General features: G+C 42.0%; 1 protein-coding gene across 1 annotated transcript in view; it reads left to right on the top strand.

Moving 5' to 3' along the window:
• The window catches only part of LOC126263172 (macoilin-1), a 153376-nt gene that overhangs the window by 125728 nt on the left and 6122 nt on the right, over positions 1-21526 (top strand). The window contains exon 13 of the mRNA XM_049960219.1: positions 16498-16672. Coding sequence (XP_049816176.1) covers positions 16498-16672 — 175 coding nt within the window. The remainder of the gene's footprint in view (positions 1-16497; positions 16673-21526) is intronic.

Here is a 21526-nt window from a genome sequence, read left to right as displayed (position 1 = left end):
TCAGTTTGAGATAAATAGTACGGGGGTCCAATAGCATTCGTTGCTCTGCAATTAATATTGTTTATTGAAACTTCCCGGCAGATTAAAACTGTATGCCAAACTGGGGCTCGAATTAGGGACCTTTGCCTTTAGTGGGAAAGTTCTCCAGCAATTGAGCTACTCAAGCACAACTCAAGAGTTTGGGTAGCTCAGTAGAGCATTTGCCCTCAAAAGGCAAAGGTTCTGGTTTCGAGTCCCGGTCCAGCACGTAGCTTTGATGTGCCAGGAAGTTTCATATGAGAACACATTCCGCTGCATAGAAAATTTTTTATCCAGAATGTTGTTTATTGATGGAGATGGGGATTAAGGTCCCCAACAAAAAGAGGAATAAAATTGCCATTTCTCTGTGTAGATCATGGTTTCTTGATGTACCCATATTACCTGAGGTTCATTAGGTAATACTGAATGTAACTAATTAAATACAGCAAAGCTTGTTATTGCACTTTTTCATACTGTTTTGCTAACTGGACACCTCTTAACTCGCTGGCAGACACTGCGCGTGCTTTTTATGTCTTAATGTATTAACTCTCCTTGCTTGCTCAAGAAGCCAATATTGACTCTTTGAGCAAGGTGAGAGTGTTAGGTCCATATCTTTTCATTTCATCTGATAAATTCTGTGTTTTCAATGTCTCTGAGTGAACTAGATTTATTACTGTAAAAGTAAATCTTTACTTTTGTAAGTAAATAACTTTGGTTAAGTTTAATTGCAGCTGTATATCTTTTGTTTCTATTCGATAATGGTAGAAAAGTTATGTCTTACAGACTGACAGCCAGATGTTTCTTTTGAGTGTTCCAGGCACTTGTAAAACCCATACTCAGTACATAGATTACTCTTTCCTTGGTTACCTATGTCATGCATCCCACCCATTTGTTTATTAATAATAAAATTAAGATAAAAAGAGGTTAAGGAAGCTCTCAATATTGTGTGAGGATCACTCCAAAACTAATGCTCCCCATTTATTTTAGTGGAAACTACAAGAGATATAGATAACACTATAACACAGTTAAATAGAGCAAGATTTCAGCTACATACTATAATTTTCTGCCTTAAGCCACCACCATTCATTATGCAGTTTTACAAACGATGAACAGGCACCTGCATGCTGCAGCCATAAATGCCTGAACCAACTGAGGCTAGCCACTGTCTTACGCATCTGATGACAGTATTTGAGTCTGAAATAAGTTGACCACCTAGTCCTTATTTCATGTTCCCAAATAGATGAAAGTATGAAGGTGTTAAATGAGGAGTGTATGGCGGATGTCGTAGGACAGCCCAGCCATATTAGGCAGTGAGTTCCATGGTTGTTAAACTGCTGTGTGACCCAGCAGCATCATGGTGTCAACAGTAGTTTGTATTCTTTTCCAGCCCCATTGTGGGTGGAGAGAGGGCAGGGCAGCTAGGTGCAGTCGAAGGGTTAGGCAGAGGGCGGGGGAGGGTTAATCGAAAAGAAGAGAACTAAAACGACTGCAGGTGCGTTGGTAGAATAGAGAACTGTGTAGTGCTGGAATGGGAACAGGGAAGGGGCTAGGAGGTAAGGATAAATACTGGCGATGGTTGAGATAAGGAGGGGAACATAGGATATATTGCTGGGAGCGTTTACACCCACACAGTTCAGAAAAGCTGATGTTGGTGTGAAGGATCCAGATGGCACATGCTGTGAAACTAATTGAATTGAAGAATGATTTGTTGGGTGGTATGCTCGGCAATGGTGTGGTCCAGCTGTTCCTTGGCCACAGTTTGTTGGTGACCGTTCGTGCATATAGACAGCTTGTTGGTCGTCATGCCCACATCGAATGCAGCATAGTGGTTGCAGCAGCTGGCTGGTTTCACAGGTAGCCCTGCCTTTAATGGGATAGGTGATGCTTGTGACCAGACTGGAGTAGGTGGTGGTGGGAGGGTGCATGAGACAGGTGTCACATCTACGTCTTATAGGGAAATGAGCCATGAGGTGAGGGTTTGGGAGCAAGAGTTGTGTAGAGATCGATGAGGACAGTGTGTAGGTTCGGTGGGCGGCAGAATACCACTGTAGGAGGAGTAGGAAGGATAATAGGTAGGACATTCCTCATTTCAGGGCACAAATGATAGGCAATCAAAACACTGGTGGAGAATGTGATTCAGCTGTTCCAGTCCTCGGTGGTACTGAGTCACAAGGGGACTGTCCTCTGTGGCCAGACGGTGAGACTTTGGAAGATGGTTGGTGACAGGAGAGATAAGGCATGCGAGGTGTGTTTTTGGACAAGGTTGGAAGGGTGATCACAATCTGTGAAGGCCTCATTGAGAACCTTGGTGTACTTCAAGAGGGACTTCTCATCACTACAGTTGCCACAGTTGGCTAGGCTCTACAAAAGGGTCTTCTTGGTATGGAATGGGTGACTGCTGTCAAAGTGGAGGTATTACTGGTGCTTGGTAGGTTTGATATGGACGGAGGTGCTGATGTATCCATCTTTGAGGTGGAGGCCAGTATCAAAGGAGGTTGCTGGTTCCTACTTTCCCATTACCTTTCTGGTGTCAACCTTGGTTAGTCTTTGTCCTTACCCTCTAACCCCTTCCCTGTTCCCATTCCAGCACCACACAGACCTCTATTCCACCAATGCACCCACAACATTTATACCTCTCTCCCTTTCTGCTAACCCTCACCCGCTCTCTGTCTAACCTACCGACTGCACCTAGTTGTCCTACCCCCTCTCTATCTCACCCTGTATGCTCCCACAATCTGAACTCCATCGTCCCCCACCCCTACCATGATATCTCCCCCCCCCCTTCCATGCCTCAGCCTCCACCTTACCACCTGCGTGCATCTCCCATCATGCACTGCTGCTCATAGTGTGGCCTCAGCAGTCGGAGACTGGTTACGTGCAGGAGTGCGCGTGCACGTTCTATCTCCGATGAAGGCCTTGTTGGCCAAAAGCTCATTTGATGGAAGCTGCTTTTGTCACAAGAGGTCTACAGTTTTCTTTCACCATCTGTCTCATGTAAGTGATAGGGTTTATGCAGAACTATTTCCCTGTCAGGGTAACAACAATGACAGCCCAATGGTACTTGCAATTTATAATATTCCACCTAAGATAACAAGAACAGGAAAACTGTTTGCTGACAAAGAGTTCATAAAAGAGTACATCAATGATGCTGCAAATCTTCTGTGCCCCTTGAATGTAAATCAGTTTCAAGCAATCAGTCGTTCTCAGTGGACTCTACACTGCTGAAAAATTACTATGACTGGTACTTTTACTGGCATTGAATATTAAAGTTAATGGCTTCATTGCATTTTAAGAGTCCGTGGACATTTCAGGTACTGCACAGTTAGTGATTCTTGGTGTTTATGCTGATTTGCAAGCAGCTGATGATTTTTGACATGATATCTCAAAGAGACCTCCCACTGATGTGGATATCTTAAAAACCCCTGAAGAAGCTGTTGATTCCAGTGGTTTACTCTGGGAATGTTTGGTGCCAGTGACAACAGATGGAGCACCCACTATGAGAGAATAGCAAACGGGATGTAATGGATTTCTAAGAAAGGACCTGCGGTGCATAGAATAATCATTGAACAGCATTTACTACATTGTTGTTGTTGTTGTTGTTGTTGTGGTCTGCAGTCCAGAGACTGGTTTGATGCAGCTCTCCATGCTACTCTATCCTGGTGAAGCTTCTTCACCTCCAAGTAACTACTGCCACCTACACCCTTCTGAATACGTTTAGTGTATTCATGCTTTGGTCTCCCTCTACGATTTTTACCCTCTGCACTTCCCTTCAGTACTAAATTGATGATCCCTTGATGCCTCAGAACGTGTTCTACCAACCGATCCCTTCTTCTAGTCAAATTATGCCACAGATTCCTCTTCTCCCCTATTCTATTCAGTACATCCTCATTAGTTACGTGACCTACCCATCCAATTCTTCTGTAGCACCACATTTTGAAAGCTTCTATTCTCCTTTTGTCTAAACTATTTACTGTCCATGTTTCACTGCTGTACTGGCTACACTCCATACAACTATCAGAAAGGTTTTCCTGACACTTAAATCTATACTCATTGTTAACAAATTTCTCTTCTTCAGAAACGCTTTTCTTGCCATTGCCAGTCTACGTTTTATATCAACTCTACTTTGACCATCATCAGTTATTTTGCTCCCCAAATAGCAAAACTCATTGACTACTTTAAGTGTCTCATTTCCTAATCTAATTCCCTCACCATCACCCAACTTAATTTGACTACATTCCATTATCCTTGTTTTGCTTTTGTTGATGTTCATCTTATATCCTCCTTTAAAGACACTGTCAATTCCGTTCAACTGCTCTTCCAGGTCCCTTGCTGTCTCTGACAGAATTAAAATGTCATCGGCGAACCTCAAAGTTTTTATCTCTTCTTTATGGATTTTAATTCCTAAACCAAATTTGTCTTTTGTTTCCTTTACTACTTGCTCAATATACAGATTGAATAACATCGGGGATAGGCTACAACCCTGTCTCACTCCCTTCCCAACTACTGCTTCCCTTTCATGCCCCTTGACTCTTGTAACTGCTGTCTGGTTTCTGTCAAATTGTAAATAGTTATTTGCTCCCTGTATTTACCCCTGCCACCTTCAGAATTTTAAAGAGAATATTCCAGTCAACATTGTCAAAAGCTTTCTTCAAGTCTACAAATGCTAGAAATGTATGTTTGCCTTTCCTTAACCTACCTTCTAAGATAAGTCGTAGGGTCAGTATTGCCTCACATGTTCCAACATTTCTACGGAATCCAAACTGATCTTCCCTGAGATCGGCTTCTACCAGTTTTTCCATTCATGTGCAAAAAATTCGTGTTAGTATTTTTGCAGCCGTGACTTAATAAACTGATAGTTCGGTAATTTTCACCCTGTCAACGCCTGTTTCCTTTGGAATTGGAATTCTTATAGTCTTCTTGAAGTTTGAGGGTATTTCGCCTGTCCCATACATCTTGCTCACCAGATGGTAGAGTTTTGTCAGGGCACAATTAAAAGCAAACATCAGTGATGGAAATTTTTGTAACCATTAGTGTTCGTCTTTATGTGGAAATTGTGTTCCAGGCATTAGTCTCATTGTAAATTCGGAAAATGGATCTTATGTAATACTTTTCAAAAACATGACATCTTTTCAGCTGTCACATTAAATACTGTTCACTTATTTGGTAACGCAGGCTAGGAAACAGATTTGTTACAGAAGAAGAAAGTGCAGAAATGGTAGGGAAGAGTGTAGAGGATAGGGGAAGCAGATGGCAGGCCAGCCCCTGCATCCATGCCCATCACAGTTACCTGCTCACGCGTAAGTGCACATCACATGAGAAGGATTTCTGTGCGCCTCTAGTCTTGTAGCTTTCAGAATTTCCAGTTGCTTTAATCTCCAAAATTCCAAAAGAACCTTATTCTGCTTATTCCAGGAGACTGTGCATAAATTGGCATGTATGGCTTTGTCTTGAACTACTTCAACAATATTATGAAAAGGATAAATGGCTACTCACCATAAAGATGACCCATTGAATTGCAGACAGGCACAACAAAGAAACTGTTACGTATTGAGCTTGCGGCAGAAGCCTCCTTCAGAAAGAAAAAGGAGGAGGAAGAGCTCAGTGAACTACTTCATTGTTGCAAGGTTTACATCACTACTCCGTGGACTTGGATTCCACCTCATAATGGTAATACCACTTTTCATCTCCAGTGGTGGTGGTGATGTATGTGATCAGAAAATTGACATCTTCAGCCACATATTGGTCCAGCAGCTCCTGAAAAATTTCCATTGATTAGTGTTCACACACTCTTCGGAATAGCGAAGGTTGTGGAGCTTCTCTGAGGCATTATAGCAAACATTAAGCTTGTTATGAACATCCGTTTCACCTCCATTGAAACACATGAACCACTGCCTCACATTACTCATGTCTGCTGTATCATTTCCCTATGCTTCCCTATGTGTGTAGTTCGAAAAGTGACAGGTATAAGATGGCCACAACAGGTGGTAATGGACTACCCCACACCACACCATTGGTGATTTTCTAATATTTTGTATCAAACAGGAGATAATTCCTAAAAAGTGCAGTGAAACAGTTATATTTTGCTGCTGTTAGCCATTTTTAAAATCTTAAAGATGATGTAAGTCCAGCATTCTATATGAATGTGACATGGCATGTGGTACAAACTGTGAGAACAGTCGAGGAGTGGTGCAAGGAACATTAGTGACACAGGGGACTAAAACAGTCGGCTGTCAGTAAGCACTGCCTTTTGAATATAATCATGAAATGAATTTTGAGAAGACGAGTATCATGGTGCAAATCCCTGGTTTCTTTTACAGTGTAATTAGGTTTCTGTGACAGTGTAATTAAGGAGCCTACCAAACTGAAGATGCAGGAAAATTTAGCAAACCTTGGTGGAGGTTTCAGTTTAACCAAGTCTTAGGGTCCAACACTCCATTCGCTAACACATTGCTAGCCAGCTTATCTACTACAACTGGAAAAGATAGAGAGAATATGTGTTTCAGAGAATAGAAGTGTGGGCTCTGGAAAAGAAATGAACATCAAACAGCATTGTGGGCACGAGAAGTTGAACTCAGTTGTAACTATTAGTATAACATTAACACCACTTTACAGCCTCATTGGAGCTCAGATAGTGACTACACATAACACCACCTGCTGGCAGTGCCTGAAGAAGATTGAATTGGTCATTGAAATATTGAGCATAAAAATGGAATCAACAACTTAACCTGGGACCACATAATTAACCAACAGGAAAAGAGTGCAAATATCCAAAAATTACACTGCATCAACATAATCCGGTTCGGACACTTAAGTCAATGCACAAAATTTGGAGGCATTAATTTTAAAATGACCCTCACAGCATTACACAGACCAGGCATGCTGCCATACTGCTACACAGTGACAATCTTATAAATGCTTTTTAAATTGTGTTTGTTTACTTCTGCCAGTAATTTTTTGTTAAGGGTATATCTCGTATCCAATTTTATATTGTGAATAATTTTTTCTTGTACACACTCCAGTCACATTAATGTGACCACTGCTTATGTCTGATGTAAATGTGGGGTAACTGCTTACAGACAGCAGGTGGCAGCAATAGCCGTGGAGGGTATATAAAGCATGTCAGGGGGGATGTATAAAACAGTGCAGCTGTTGTCGTAATGCAGATTCATTTGACATGGAGAAGGGTATGATCATTGGCTTTTGCGCCAAAGGTGAAAGCATTTCTGAAATAGCGAAGTTTGTAAACTGTTTGCATGCTGCTGTAATTAAAATATACCATGCATGGCAAAATGGTGCTATCCAAAATTGGCTCTGAGGCAGCTGTGTGTACAGGCAAATCCTCATGCACCTGTTGAGAAAATGATCACCCAAATTAAAAAGCAGCCATTAACTGTCTCCTCGATGACCGTTCAGCAAACATTGGTGTTTATGGGCCTCCACAGCAGGCTCCCGGATCGTGCTGACTGCCGTTCATTGACTAAAAAGGCTGGAATTTGCACGCCTGTACTGAAACTGAATATCCACTGAGTAGCGAGAGGTGGTCTTCTCAGATGAATCGTGTTTTATGCTCCATCAGATGGCTGTTGGTGTGTGTACGGCCCTGCAACAATCGTCAAATGGCTCCATGCTGGAGGAGGGAACGTTATGCTCTGGGAAATATTTTCATGACATTCCCTGGGTGATCTCGTAATTCTGGAAGGCACAGTCGATCAACACAAATATGCATCTAGCCTTGAGGACCATGTCCACCCCGACATGCAGTTTGTTTTTTCCTCAACACAATAACATCTACCAGTAAGACAATGCAGCATTTCACACAGTTTGCAGTGTGCATGCATGGTTCGAAGAGCTTCATAATAAGTTCACTGCATTGCCCAGGCCACTAAACTCCCCAGATCTAAACCCGATCAAGAACCTGTGAACATCTGGGATCAGGTCCTCAAATGAGAAACCTAATGTAGCTGGCCATGGCACTGGAGTCGGCATGGCTCCACATCCCCATCACTACTTCCAAAACCTCATTGACACTCTTTCTGTACACCTGGACTGCAAAAGGTGGTTATTCAGGCTTTTGACAGGTGATCATACATTTGCAAAAAATTAACCAGTTACATAATATTACATAGGTAATATAGTCTTCAATTCTATAACCAAAGCATGGAAATGTTCTGAGTGCCTCTGTTGGCCTGTTCAGTTGTACTTTAACAATGTAGTAATTTTCTTCTGCAGTAGGCAGCTGAGAAGAATGTCTGTTAGTGTATGTTTACACTGCCTGCGACGCGACGCGATGCGAAGCATAATGGCCAAAGCGATGCAATACGATGGAGCGTTCACATTGCACACGATACAGCCGCGCGCGCAATCTAGCCAGCAATTGAGCAGTCTCGGCACGATGTCGTGTTTCCTCGACCCAGTAAATTTTTTTTTATTAGAAAACAGTGCTCTGAGAATTCAATGCAGTCGTGAATGGGTGCATGAAATCAACAAGGAGAGGAGGGCTTTAGGAGAATTTCATCATTTGTACAGTGACTTGAGACAAGCTGAGGATAAATTTTGGAGTTACTTCAGAATGAGTACAGAGACATTTTATTATACAGTGTCATCTGTTTCAAATAGATTACAGAATGGCTATTACCCCTGAAAAAGTTATGATCACCATTAGGTAAGTACAATATTAAGTTTACAGCAATCATTTTATTATGAAAAATTTACGAATTGTGATAGATTCAAACTTTCTTTTAATAAATTTTGACATAGTTGACAATGAGAAGTAAAATACATCACAGTTCACTCACTTAAGTATCAAAGTTTTCAGAATCTTGGTGGCTTGAAATAACAATGTCATCAGGTTCAATTTCAGAAATGACTATTATATTCTGCGGATTTCCAGCAATTACGATTTCAACTGGATTTTCAGGTGCTTAGGGTGACATCAACGAATGTGCAGTGGAAGTGGTTGATTGTTCCAATTCTTCCAAAAGAACTTGCTGAATTTTTATCCTGGCTCTCAACTGAGCTGCTGGTGATAGTTTTCGCATTGCTGGCAGCAAACTCACTACAAAATGATAGCTGTCATCTTGCGTTTCTGATTTCGACATTTGTTGCTCAATTAGCTTCAACTTTTGCTTCTCTATATTTAGCAATTCAGTTTGTCGATTTCTTGGATCTCTTGTTTTGGTTTGTGTGTAGGGTGGGTGAGGGAGGAGGCATCGAAACGCTACCCTCTGAACTTACAGACACACTTGAAGACCTGGCTTGGTTGGTTTCATCAGGTGAAACACTCTCTTTCTCTGTAAGAGCTGGTGAAAATGGTACGTCGTCGTGTTGTGGTGCTGTTCTTTTGCTGTGATGAACATTAGTCTTGGTCTTCCGTGGCGTCATTGTGTCAGTCAGGAAGGTCATTAGCTCGTACCACGGCCAATTGGATTGGAAATGCGGCATGCCACCTTCGTCTCCTGAACGTTCAGCACGAGTTTTTTTGAGTTCAGAGCGGAAAGTGTCATGTAGGTTCTTCCATTTATTCTTCAGTACCTCGCCTGAAAATATGGACGTGAAATTCCAAAATGACAGAGCAAACAGTAGTGCTTCAAGAAGAGCGAGGAGTGTCAGAGAGGCCTTCAAAAACTATGTGAACAGTCATTAACGCAAATATATTTCATGTCAAAATTATCAAATACTGTAACTATTGTGAACGTCATTTCATTATCAAAATACTGTAATAGTATCTATACACAATTAAAATTAGAAAATAAACGAAGTTGTTTGTGTTACTTATTTCTTGGAGTTTTGTAGCTATTTATTTTACTTTTTTGTACTTACTGTCTGTTCCACAATCTTCAGCTATTTCATTCCATGCTTGACGAACAAAATCCCTATTGTGGTAATATTTATTTTTCTGCTCCCACAACACGGAGCGTTCACGCACACTGTTAATTAGTCTTTCGATGTCCATTGCAAGCAAGCAATTACTTCAGACGCAAGCGCAAACAAGCAGTCGCTCCAAACACTCGCACGAAACGCAAACTCGGTTGCGACTACAGCGGAGTCATTGCATCGCACCGCATCACATCGCTCGGCCCAGCCTGCAGTCTAAACGGACACCGCTCTGTTGCCACTGTTCAACCAAGCCTGCCCATTGTCACGCGATTTCAGCGCTTCATCGCTCCGCTCGGCTCGGCATCGCATCGCATCGCGGGCAGTGTAAATTTAGCCTTAGGCATGAGGTGGGGAGTGGGCAAGCAGTCTTTCCCCCACTCTCTTCTGCCCCACATCTGCCTGTGGTCTGTTACTAATTGAAAAATTTTACTGTTCTAGTGGACTTCGTTGTCATTGTCATTTTGTTTCATTGTTTGCTTTCATGGCATTACTGTTTCATATAATTTTCATGCACAGCATCAGTCTGAAAGAGGAGAATTCTAGTGAAACACATGCAGACATGTCCACATTGTAAGTGAGAAATAAGTGATGTTATAACTGCAAAACAAAAATGACAAAAAAAGCTTTTAACTAGTTACACATGAGTACTAGTATTAATAAATTATTGATGTAGCAACTACTGATAGCACGTACACACAGATAAAGAATTTAATCCATTTTATTTCAGAAGAATTGAAGTAGTGAGAGAAGTAAATATATTACGTTGCTCAGACCTTTTCAAGCCAGTTACAGTTACAATGTTGATCTAATTATTTTAATGAAAAATTGTTATAAAATTGTGAGTTTTGTTGTTTATATCACACCAGACTCCCTGCTGCATTCCCGTCATGCGCGTTCTTCTAAGTTGCTGATAGTAGTTGTGTAAAGACATTAGTTTTATTTTGTAATTTAGTTTCCTAGTCTTTTACTGCCCCTTCTTTCTGTTTAATCACATCGTCTGATGATGGCTTGCTATATAAAAACTGGAACTGTTTATGATACCATTTGTGTTACTCAATCTCGCTTCCCACGCCCGGGTTCCCGGGTTCGATTCCCGGCGGGGTCAGGGATTTTCTCTGCCTCGTGATGGCTGGGTGTTGTGTGCTGTCCTTAGGTTAGTTAGGTTTAAGTAGTTCTAAGTTCTAGGGGACTTATGACCACAGCAGTTGAGTCCCATAGTGCTCAGAGCCATTTTTTTGTGTTACTCAAGGCTGAAAAACTAATAAAAAATCATTGTAGCTTTAATTTAAATTAATAATATAAATGCCTGTTTAGTAATAACATGTAACACCTTAAATGAATATCCTCTGTATAACAGTCATAATTAAAGATGGTATCATTGTGTGACATATTCTTAGAGACATTGTAGTACTGAAGGCAAGAGTTGGAGATTTGATACATGGTGACATTAGCGTAGTGAGATTTTGTTCAGGAGTGTGGAAGGGAGAGGATCCATTTGGTATGTGTGAAGAAAATAGTGTACGGGAGTCATTTCAGGGTATTATAAAAGTGCATATAACAAAATCATCAGAAATATAATTATACATGTTATAACCATTTTAGCCATGAGCTTGAAATTGCAAATTGTTCCAGAACCCTGTACATCTCTGCTGAACTTGCGACATCTCTGCTGAACTAACGCTGTTGTACACACTGATTAATACCATTAATAATGTCATCAGAGTTGTTCTGTGGTTTCTGCAAGATCATATCCAAATTGAAAGCATCATTTTTTGAAAGATTATTGTTCAGGTACAATTCTTGTATGAACTGCAGTTCTGTCATCCTTGTCTTGAAGCACTCTTAAATGGGTTACACAAATGCAATCAAGCTTGTATTAACAAAGTTATGAAAAGGATAGATTGCTACTCACTGTAAACATGACACGTTGAATTGCAGACAGGCACAACAAAAAGACACTTAAACATTTGAGCTTTCGCCAAAGCTGTATTCAGAAAGGAAAACATACACATTCATGCAAGCAAGCACAGTTCATGCACACATGACCTCTATCTCCAGCTGCTCCTACTTGGATTAACTGAGACACTGATCTGTGCTGCTGGTTGTGAATTAATTTTCTCCAGTCTGACAAATTTTAAGCATGCACAGCTAGAGTGACTGGTATGCTTAACTTTTACAAAGTTGTTATAAATTTTGTTCTTGTGTATATGTTCATGAATCCTTGTTAATTGTGCTCCAATATAGCACAGAAAAGCACAGCTGTGAGCACCATAGCACTGTAAAACAATTTATGTTGATCAATGAACTGGTTAACATAAAATGACTGTATGAAACCGGTGATGCAGAATGCAATTGGTAATTATTTGTAACTGTGTAAAAGTGAATGGTTTACAAGAGAGATCACCTGCATATCTCAGCAATTTTGTACAAGTGGTAGTTATCAGCAGGGGCCATACAGAGAGTAAACAGAAGGATTTGCACAATGTGGCTTAGACCACACGCTGTCAGTGATTCTAGTTGTATATGAAAACTGGGAGACATTATTCTTCTTAGGTGTTTAGCATTTCTACTGCTATTCTTCCTTTTCAGTGGAGTGTATTTAACTTTAAAGTTACTGAAATTGGCTTTTTAAGAGAAGTTATCTGTAGATGTCCAAAAAAAAAATGCTTAAATATTTGGTGTACATGGTGGTTATAATTAAACTTTCATTACTTGAGCCAGTGTATATGGTAAACTATTTACTGCACCCAACTTTATTGCAATGATGTTCACACTATGCATGTTCACACTGTGCGCTGCAGGATTTGCGTTGTTAGTAGCATTAGTGTCCGATTTGCTGTTAGGTGCTGGTGCTGGTATGTTGACATAGGGTTCAATCACAAGAATCAATATGCATTACAATTGCAGTAAACGTAAGTCTAGACAAGGTTAACAAGGCTTTACTCATAGAGCTGTTTTACCGAAGCAACAGTAATAGTGCTCCTGCTCTTCGTGAATATCGAAGCATTGCTGAGGTCACTTGCTCACTCATTAATACATTTGGAGAAAACTGAATCATTGGCTGATACCTCCAGATTGTGTGACCACTAAGATCACCTGATTTGAGCCTGTGTGAATTTTGGCTGTGGTTTTGCCTGAAGATCAGGGTTAATCCACAGGACACTAACAAATGTTGAAGGTTGAGGGTGAGCATAGCAAGGAAGGTAGCCAGCATCCCACCTGAAATGTTTCAGGCTGCAAGTGAGCAATCTTTAGTGTGGTTCCAGGCTATTATGGATGCAGGTGGTCATCACACTGGGCAATGTTCATAACCTGGAACATAAATATGGCACACAATCAACAAATATTGTCTTCTCTTGGGGAAATTGAAACGTGTTGCTTTCAGTAGTTTAGTGATTATTTTTCTTCCACTGTTCATGGGGGCTTTTTCAAGTAGTGAAAGTTTAATTATAACCACCCTGTAATAAGGAAGCAGGTCAATCACAGAAAAGTATTGACTTTTAGTTTGATTTTTTTGAAACAAAATTGTTATGGAGCATCCAACTTCCACCGAAACAATGGAAAAGACAAGCAGAGATGGTGGTATCAAAATAAAATAATCTTCTCTCTCTCTCTCTCTCTCTCTCTCTCTCTCTCTCTCTCTCTCTCTGTGTGTGTGTGTGTCTGTGTGTGTGTCTGTGTGTGTGTGTGTGTGTGTGTGTGAGAGAGAGAGAGAGAGAGAGAGAGAGAGAGAGAGAAAGAAAGAAAAGAGGTATGGATGAAGGACAGACCATACAGTGTTGCGTCATTCACTTCACTGAAAATAAATTTCTGTAACCCTGACCAGCTTTTCGACAGACAATTACTTTGAGTGGAACACACCAGGCAGCTTTGTGTAGTTGTTTTTCTGGGTCAGATTGTTCTTCTAAGGATGTCTGAAGATTTGCCTTTATCACAAAAGATAAAGTATATAATGCTAATTATTCAAGAAAATACTGCATTAAGCATCTATGTTCAGTGAAACACTGGGAACATTTTGAAAAAACTGTTGAGTGTAAAAACTAACACTCACAATGCTCAGTTGTACAATGCAAGATAGTTGTTTTGTTGAAATTCGACAGCCAGAGAACAATTATTAGTCACACATGTTGGGAGAAGGTAGTAAAACTTTCAATATTTTAATGTGAATACATATGTTTGTATATCAGAGTTAAAATAATTTTGAAGATTACTGCACATCTCACAACTCGCAGTTCTCATGAAATTAATCACACAAGTATGATAGAAGACATAAATAATTACATGAAATGAAACTCCTGCGCAGAAATTTGATTATTATAAGAGCAGACCAACACTGATATTGTGGCAGAAATGCCGAATAATAAAACACACATGAAAGTAGTGGATACAGTCCTAGCGGAACTTCACTTCATGGTCTCTCTTTGTAAACTGTTAGTCGTTTCAATTGTAATTTGTGTTTGCCATGTTCTGAAAAGTATGCGTAGTGAAATTAGTATAGATCTAAAGGTGAAGTGCTGGGCAACAAGTCGTCTTGAAGCTTTGAGAGTAGGCTTTGCGTCCATCTTCAAGCAGCTGCCATTTCTGGTTTTCAGCATATCTGTGACACTACACTCATTGACAAATCAAACAACCTGTGGCCATTAAAGCTTCTTTTCTGTGTACAAGAGGCACCCAAAAGAACCAAACTAATTTTTTGGTGGTCAGAGCTTTTGTAGTATTGCATTTTGCCGCTAGGAGCACTTAGTGTACACTCCAGAGTTATGAAGCCAAGTGCCATAGCTGAAGGAAGTCAGGACTAGTTTAGGCAGCGCTTATAGTGATAACTACTTAGTGTGATAGTTGTTTTTGCAATATTGGACAGTTTGGAGTGATGAAATTATGCTTTTTGCTCAGAAAAAGGAGGATAGAAACCCTTGAAATGTTAAAAACGGAATACAATACAATGCTATGGGGAAAACCGAAGTTTTTGAGTAATTTTCTCATTTCAAAAATGGTGAAATGTCAGTTGATAGCAGACCTCATTCTGGTTGCCCTTCCATGGCCTGAATGCATGAAAATGAAAACATTAATGCAATCACCAACAAAGTTCGACAACATGCCATTGAAGAAATTGTGGAGCTGTCAATAGTGACCTGGAGTTAAATGCAGCAATTTGTGGCAGAAGATTTGGAAACAAAAGAGGTGACTGCCAAATTTGTGCCACAACTGCTGACTGCTGGAAAAAAAACAAGGTCGCATGGAAGCATGCTGTGCTTGGAAAGAAGAGCCCTGAAATGATCCAAGCTTTTTGTCAAAAATTATCACAGGTGACAAAACTTTGTGCTATGCTTTTGATCCTGAATCAAAGCGAAAATCGAGGCAGTAGAAGACTTCAAGTTTGCCTCTCCCCAAGGAAGCTCATCAGGTGAAATCAAACAATAAAACAATACTGACACAGCCCCCCCCCCCCCCTTCTGATGTGAGAGGAGTTATCCATTCAGAGCGTAGTCTACAGGAGTAGACAGGCTTTCTGCTTGGGAGTTTTGAAAAGATTGTGCAACAGTGTGCAGCGGAAGTGGCCTGGTTTGTGGCAGTTGGATGACAGGCTTTTTCATCATGATAATGCCTCTGCTGACACACACCGCTGTCTGCATGACAATTCTAAAATGGTATGATTCCTGTTCCGCAGCCCCTATACTCACCCGACCTTTTCCCATGCGACATTTTATTCATTTATTTATTTTCTTCCTAGAACAAAAAGAGGCATGAAAGGAAATTTGAAGAAAACAAAACGAACACTCTGCCAAGCATCACAAAAAATGAATTTAAACAATTTTTTGAAAATGGAATAAAAGATCAGACAAGTGTATTAGTGCAACTGGACAGTAATTTGGAGGGTATTGGAGGTTGTGCTTAAAATGTGAAAAAAAAACCAGTTTGGTTTCTTTTGTGTACCCTGTCCTATGTGTTCAGTACCTGCTGATAATGCTATTGTGTGTAGAATATACACGAAAATACTGGATATGAGCATATCAGAACTTCACTTTGAGTGTGATTGATTGTCTCTCTTCGTAAACTGTTAGCCACTTCAATTATAATTTGTGTTCATCATGTCCTGAAAAGTACATGTAAAGAGATTACTGTAGAACTAAAGTTGAAGTGTTTGTCAGTAAGTCTTCTTGAAACTATGTAAGTAGGCTTGGCACCTCTCTTCAGGTTCAGGTTTTTCAGCATCTCCGTGACACTCGCCAACAAATCAAACAACCTGTGACATAAGTGTTTCCTTTCTGTGTATATGTTCAGTATCTGCTGATAGTGCTATTGTGATTTGCACAATTTTACATTCCTGACTATTTGAAACAAGTTGCTAATTGTTGCACCACTTTGAAATTCTATCAAAATATGGCTAAATATGTGTACAGCTTTTTTCAGATAGCACTTGATTATAAATAAATGCATCGTCTGAAAATGTTTGATGTTACTGTTATTATTATGTCAGGTCACTCATATATAACACGAACAGCAAGGGTCTTATTGCACAGCAGAGAAAGTGGTATACAAACTGATTTTCACTCTTATTGTTCCTTGTGAGTAATATGTTGGTTTACTATTCTTTTGTTGCAGACATTGCGGCAGTACAAAGAGACACACAATGAGTCTGAAATACTTATGTCTGCCCTTTCTGCAATGCAAGATAAAAATGCACATCTGGAAAACAGCCTCAGTGCAGAAACTCGAATAAAGTTAGATCTCTTCTCAGCATTAGGAGAGGCGAAACGACAGCTGGAGATTCGAGAAAGTAAGTAAAGGGTGGTTTATATAGAATGTGAAAACATTTTGCTACTTTACTGTATGTGTCTTCTCATCCCATTAGGCTTTCTTGATAAGTGTTATTTTGGGAATACCACATAATATTGCTGTTTGTTAAAAGCATTTGACTGCGTTCTGAAAATATTTTTGTACTTTGAGAAGAATAGTAGAAGTAATTGTTGCTACTAGGAACAATGCTTGTCATGTATTGAGCACAGGAGGTCTTAGATTATTCCTTCCTGAGCTCTGCTTTTAAACAATAGGGAATTGTTTAGAAATCTTTGCTGAGAAAATTCAACAGATGTAGTGGAAGAGAAAATAACAATATGTGAAAATTCAGAAGCTGGAAGAACAGGCAACAAGTGTATCAGGAGTTCATCTGAGAACTGTGTGTAGACCTCATCTGAATAATACTCAAGAATCGGTCAATCTGATTACCTTTTAAGTTACTTGGTCCTTAGATGCATGCTTCCAGAATTGTTCCAGTGATAGAAAGTATGATATTTCACCTACTATATGGTCACATTAGTTTCACATTATATTGCGTCCCATGATTGTCATAATATGTAAGGTATTCAGAAAGTAAGTTACACACATTGTCCCACACTAAGACCATTGCACAACAAGAGCATTGTCAGAAGACACAGAGTTGCTTGTAGACACAGTTATACTGCAGTTCAGATAACACATGCATCACATTTTGCAAGCGAAATAGCATAAAAAGTGGAAGTTACTTTAGAGTTGTAGTATATAGGACAGTAAGAATCTTGTTAGCAGCACACAGATTCACATCAGAATTCTAGTGATGTATGGACCAAATGCAGTGCTCCATCCAGCTGTACTGAAATGGTTCCTGAAGTGTTGGCAGAAGAGCCAACACCGTGTTATTAGAGGAGGCCGAAATGCACGCGTTTAATTACACGCAGACTGGCGTGAGGTCTGGAACAGGACAATGTCTTGAGAATTGCAAATAAAGTACGTAGATGATGTGATACTTAACTTTAATCCATATTTGGTGTACAGCGCTCTTGACAGTACATGTGTTATAATTTCAATATTAATTGAATACGGCGCCTTGCTAGGTCGTAGCAAATGACATAGCTGAAGGCTATGCTAACTATCGTCTCGGCAAATGAGAGCATGATTGTCAGTGAACCATTCCTATGAACGTCTGCTGTACAACTGGGCGAGTGCTAGTAAGTCTCTCTAGACCTGCCGTGTGGTGGCGCTCGGTCTGCAATCACTGACAGTGGTGACACGCGGGTCCAACGTATACTACCGGACCGCGGCCGATTTAAAGGCTACCACCTAGCAAGTGTGGTGTCTGGCGGTGACACCACATTCCTCCCCCGCAAATCGGCGTACGGTTGTGTTATAAGGCTTCCGCCCGCCGTGGGGAGGACCCCATGTTGACGCATGCGACGAGGTGGGGAGCCTAACAACAGGCGAGGCTGTGCCACCCACACCCGGCCATTCGGTCCGAGGGGAGCTAGGAAACGCCTGAAAACCTAGTCCAGGGTGCACGCCAACATGCGGTGTATGCACCCGTAAACAGACAGGAGGGGCCGAAGATTCGACCTCCATCGCGTCGGGGCAGCCGACGGGTGAAGACGACATCTGGTCCAGAGCGGCCAAGAGTTCCATGGCGGAGGACAGCTGGTCACGGGAAGCGATCGGCGGCGCGTGACCCAGGGAGGCGCCCGGCGGCTGCAGCGACGCGTCCACTGCGGGCGTCGCCGGCGGGAGAACAGGCGGCGGCGTCGCGTCGCCATGGGGCAAAATGGAAGGCAGCGTCGGTAACACCTGGGGATGAGGCGAGCCAGTAGATGGGTCCCCAGGGTGCTGACCTGACGGCACTGTCGCTGAAAGCAGACGGGGAGCGGCAGAACCCGTGCGATGACAGAGGCGCAGCTGATGGAGATGCCGACGCACCTCACCAGAGGCTCCCAAAACCAGATACATAGCGCGGCCGAGGCAGCGAAGAATGCGCCCTGCGAGCCAATGCTGTAAACCTCGATAGGTGCAATAGTATACAACGTCGCCTGGAGCAAAAACAGGTGGCTGCCACTGCACAGGAACCTGATGCGGCGGATGCAGCAAAGACATCAAGGTTTGATGAGGACGACCGTGGAGCAACGCAGCCGGCGAGCGGCCATCTCGGGGCTAAGAGCGATACGAGGACAAAAAGAGCAATAACGCGTCCTCCCGAGAATGAGACTCTTTCAACTTCAACATCTGTGACTTGAAAGTCCGAACCAATCGTTCAGCGGCACCGTTTGACTGAGGCGAAAACGGTGCGGATGTCAGATGTTGAATACCATTGGCCTTGCAGAATGACTGAAATTCTGCGGACATGAATTGTGGGCCATTGTCGGAAACAATAGTCTGTGGAAGACCTTCAATGCAAAAGATAGCAGATAACACTTGGATGGTGGCAGACGACGTTGTGGAAGACATCCGTACAACAAAGGGAAAATTACTGAAGGAATCGACCACAACCAACCATCGAGCATTCCAGAATGGACCAGCAAAATCGATGTGCAAGCGTTGCCAAGGGGAAGTGGCTTTCGGCCATGCAAAGAATTTCCGCGGTGCTGCGGATTGTTGTTCGGCACACGCCATACAAGAAGAGCACATATTCGTAATCGTAGCATCAATTCCGAACCAAGTACAGTGCTGACGAGCAAGTTGTTTCGTTCGCACTATACCCCAATGACCTTGGTGGAGAAGCCGTAAGACAGAGGACTGTAACGAACGTGGGACCACGACCCTGGACTGATCATTATCAGAACGCAACAGCAAAACACCACGTCGAACAAAAAGACTCTCCGTGTGAGCAAAAAATCGGCAAACCAACGGATCCTCGATCCGTGACTATGACAACGGCGATTGCGTAGCAACAAAACGCGAAACGGTAGCAAGGACAGGGTCAGCAGCTGTGGCAGTAGCTACACGACGAAAATCAATCGGAAACGATTCGACCACGTCAGCGGTTTCCGCATCAATGAACATGCAAGCAAGTTCGGAAGAATCGAATGCTCTATCCTTAGCAACAGGCAAATGGGACAACGCATCAGCGTTTCCGTGCTTAGCTGTGGATCGATACAAGATATCGTAGCGGTACTGCGAGAGGAAAATAGACCAGCGAATGAATTTCTGCGCTGTACATGGAGGTACAGGCTTGTTTGGATGAAAAAGCGACGTCAAAGGTTTGTGGTCTGTGATGATGGTAAAGTGACGACCATACAAGAAATCATGAAACTTTTTAACACCAAATACGAGAGCCAGAGCTTCTTTCTCAATCTGAATAATTTCTTTGCGCAGACGAGAGCAATTTGGACGCAAAGGCAATAGGGCGATCATGCGATCCATCTTTGTGCACAAGCACAGCACCGATCCCAAAATCCGAGGCATCTACCATCAACAAAAGGGGTTTCTGGGGATCGAATGGCATAAGGCAAGTAGTGGAAAGCAACGCCGATTTCAACTGGCGAAAGGCGCATTCGCATTCCGTCGTCCAGACAAACGGAACACCTTTACGGCGTAAGCGATGAAGCGGAGCTGAAATGGAAGAGGCGTTGCGCACATAGTTCTTATAGGAATTCATTTTTCCCAGCACACTCTGTAGCTGCTTCAAATTCTGCGGCGAAGGCAAGTCTTGTATGGCACGGAGGTGCTCGGGACGCGGATGGATGCCGTGGGCATTTATTACATGTCCCAGATAGGGTAAGTCACGAGCAAAAAACACACATTTGTCCTTCTGCAAGCGAAGACCATTTTGTCGCAAGACCTGAAATAATGTTCTGAGATTGGCTAAATGTTCTTCTTCTGTCTTTCCGGAGATCACAATATCGTCCAGATAGTTTGCTGCAGTAGGGACCGACGCACAAACTGTTTGCAGATATTGCTGAAACAATGCAGGGGCGGATGCACACCCAAATGGCAGTCTTTTGAATCGATACAAACCAAGATGCGTGTTAACCACCAAGACGCGCTGGGAGTCTTCGTCCACCGGTATTTGCAAGTACGCATCTGCGAGGTCCAACTTCGAAAAATATTTACCCGGGCACAGTTTGTCAAAAAGATCTTCCGGGCAGGGAAAAGGAAAAGTTGCAATCACTAGTTGTGGATTCACCATTGCCTTGAAGTCCACACAATGTCTCAATTTTCCGGAAGGTTTTGGCAAAATTGCTAAGGGTGAGGCCCAGAGAGAAGCCTGCACACGTTCAATCACACCTTGTGATTCCAAATCGTGTAATGTTTTTGCGACCTCATCACGCAATGCGTGGGGAACATTGCGCGCTCGGAAAAATTTCGGTGGCGCGTTTACTTTCAGTTCCAAATGTGCTTGATAGTTCTTAGCCCAACCAAGGCCCGGTGCAAAAAATGTCTGCAAATTCTTCACATAGACACGAAACACTGGCTGAAGGCACAGTCTGGTTCACTGATAGGACCTGATTGACTACAGACAAGTTAAACAACTGAAATAAATCTAAACCAAACAAGTTCACTGCAGAAGAAGAACGAAGTACGTAAAATGACACAAGTTTTGTTTGTCCCTTGTATGTTGCAAGAAGGCTGCACTGTCCTAACACAGGGATATTCTGACCGGAATAACTATTTAACTGAACATTTGCGGCACGCAATGGAGGTGTGCCCAGTTGTTTGTACGTGTCTTTAGTGATTAGTGAAACTGCAGCTCCGGTATCGAGCTGGAACGGTATGACCTTGCCATGAAAGTCCAAATCTACAAAAAGTTTATTGTCCTGCCGACGACAAGAGCGACTGTCTCGTGCAACGTGAACAGACACTGGTACAGAATCACTTGCTAATTGACGTGATT

The sequence above is a fragment of the Schistocerca nitens genome, chromosome 6, assembly GCF_023898315.1.
Source record: "Schistocerca nitens isolate TAMUIC-IGC-003100 chromosome 6, iqSchNite1.1, whole genome shotgun sequence".
NCBI lineage: Eukaryota > Metazoa > Arthropoda > Insecta > Orthoptera > Acrididae > Schistocerca > Schistocerca nitens.
Note: the sequence above shows the minus strand (reverse complement) of the source record. Positions and strands in the feature narration are given on the sequence as shown.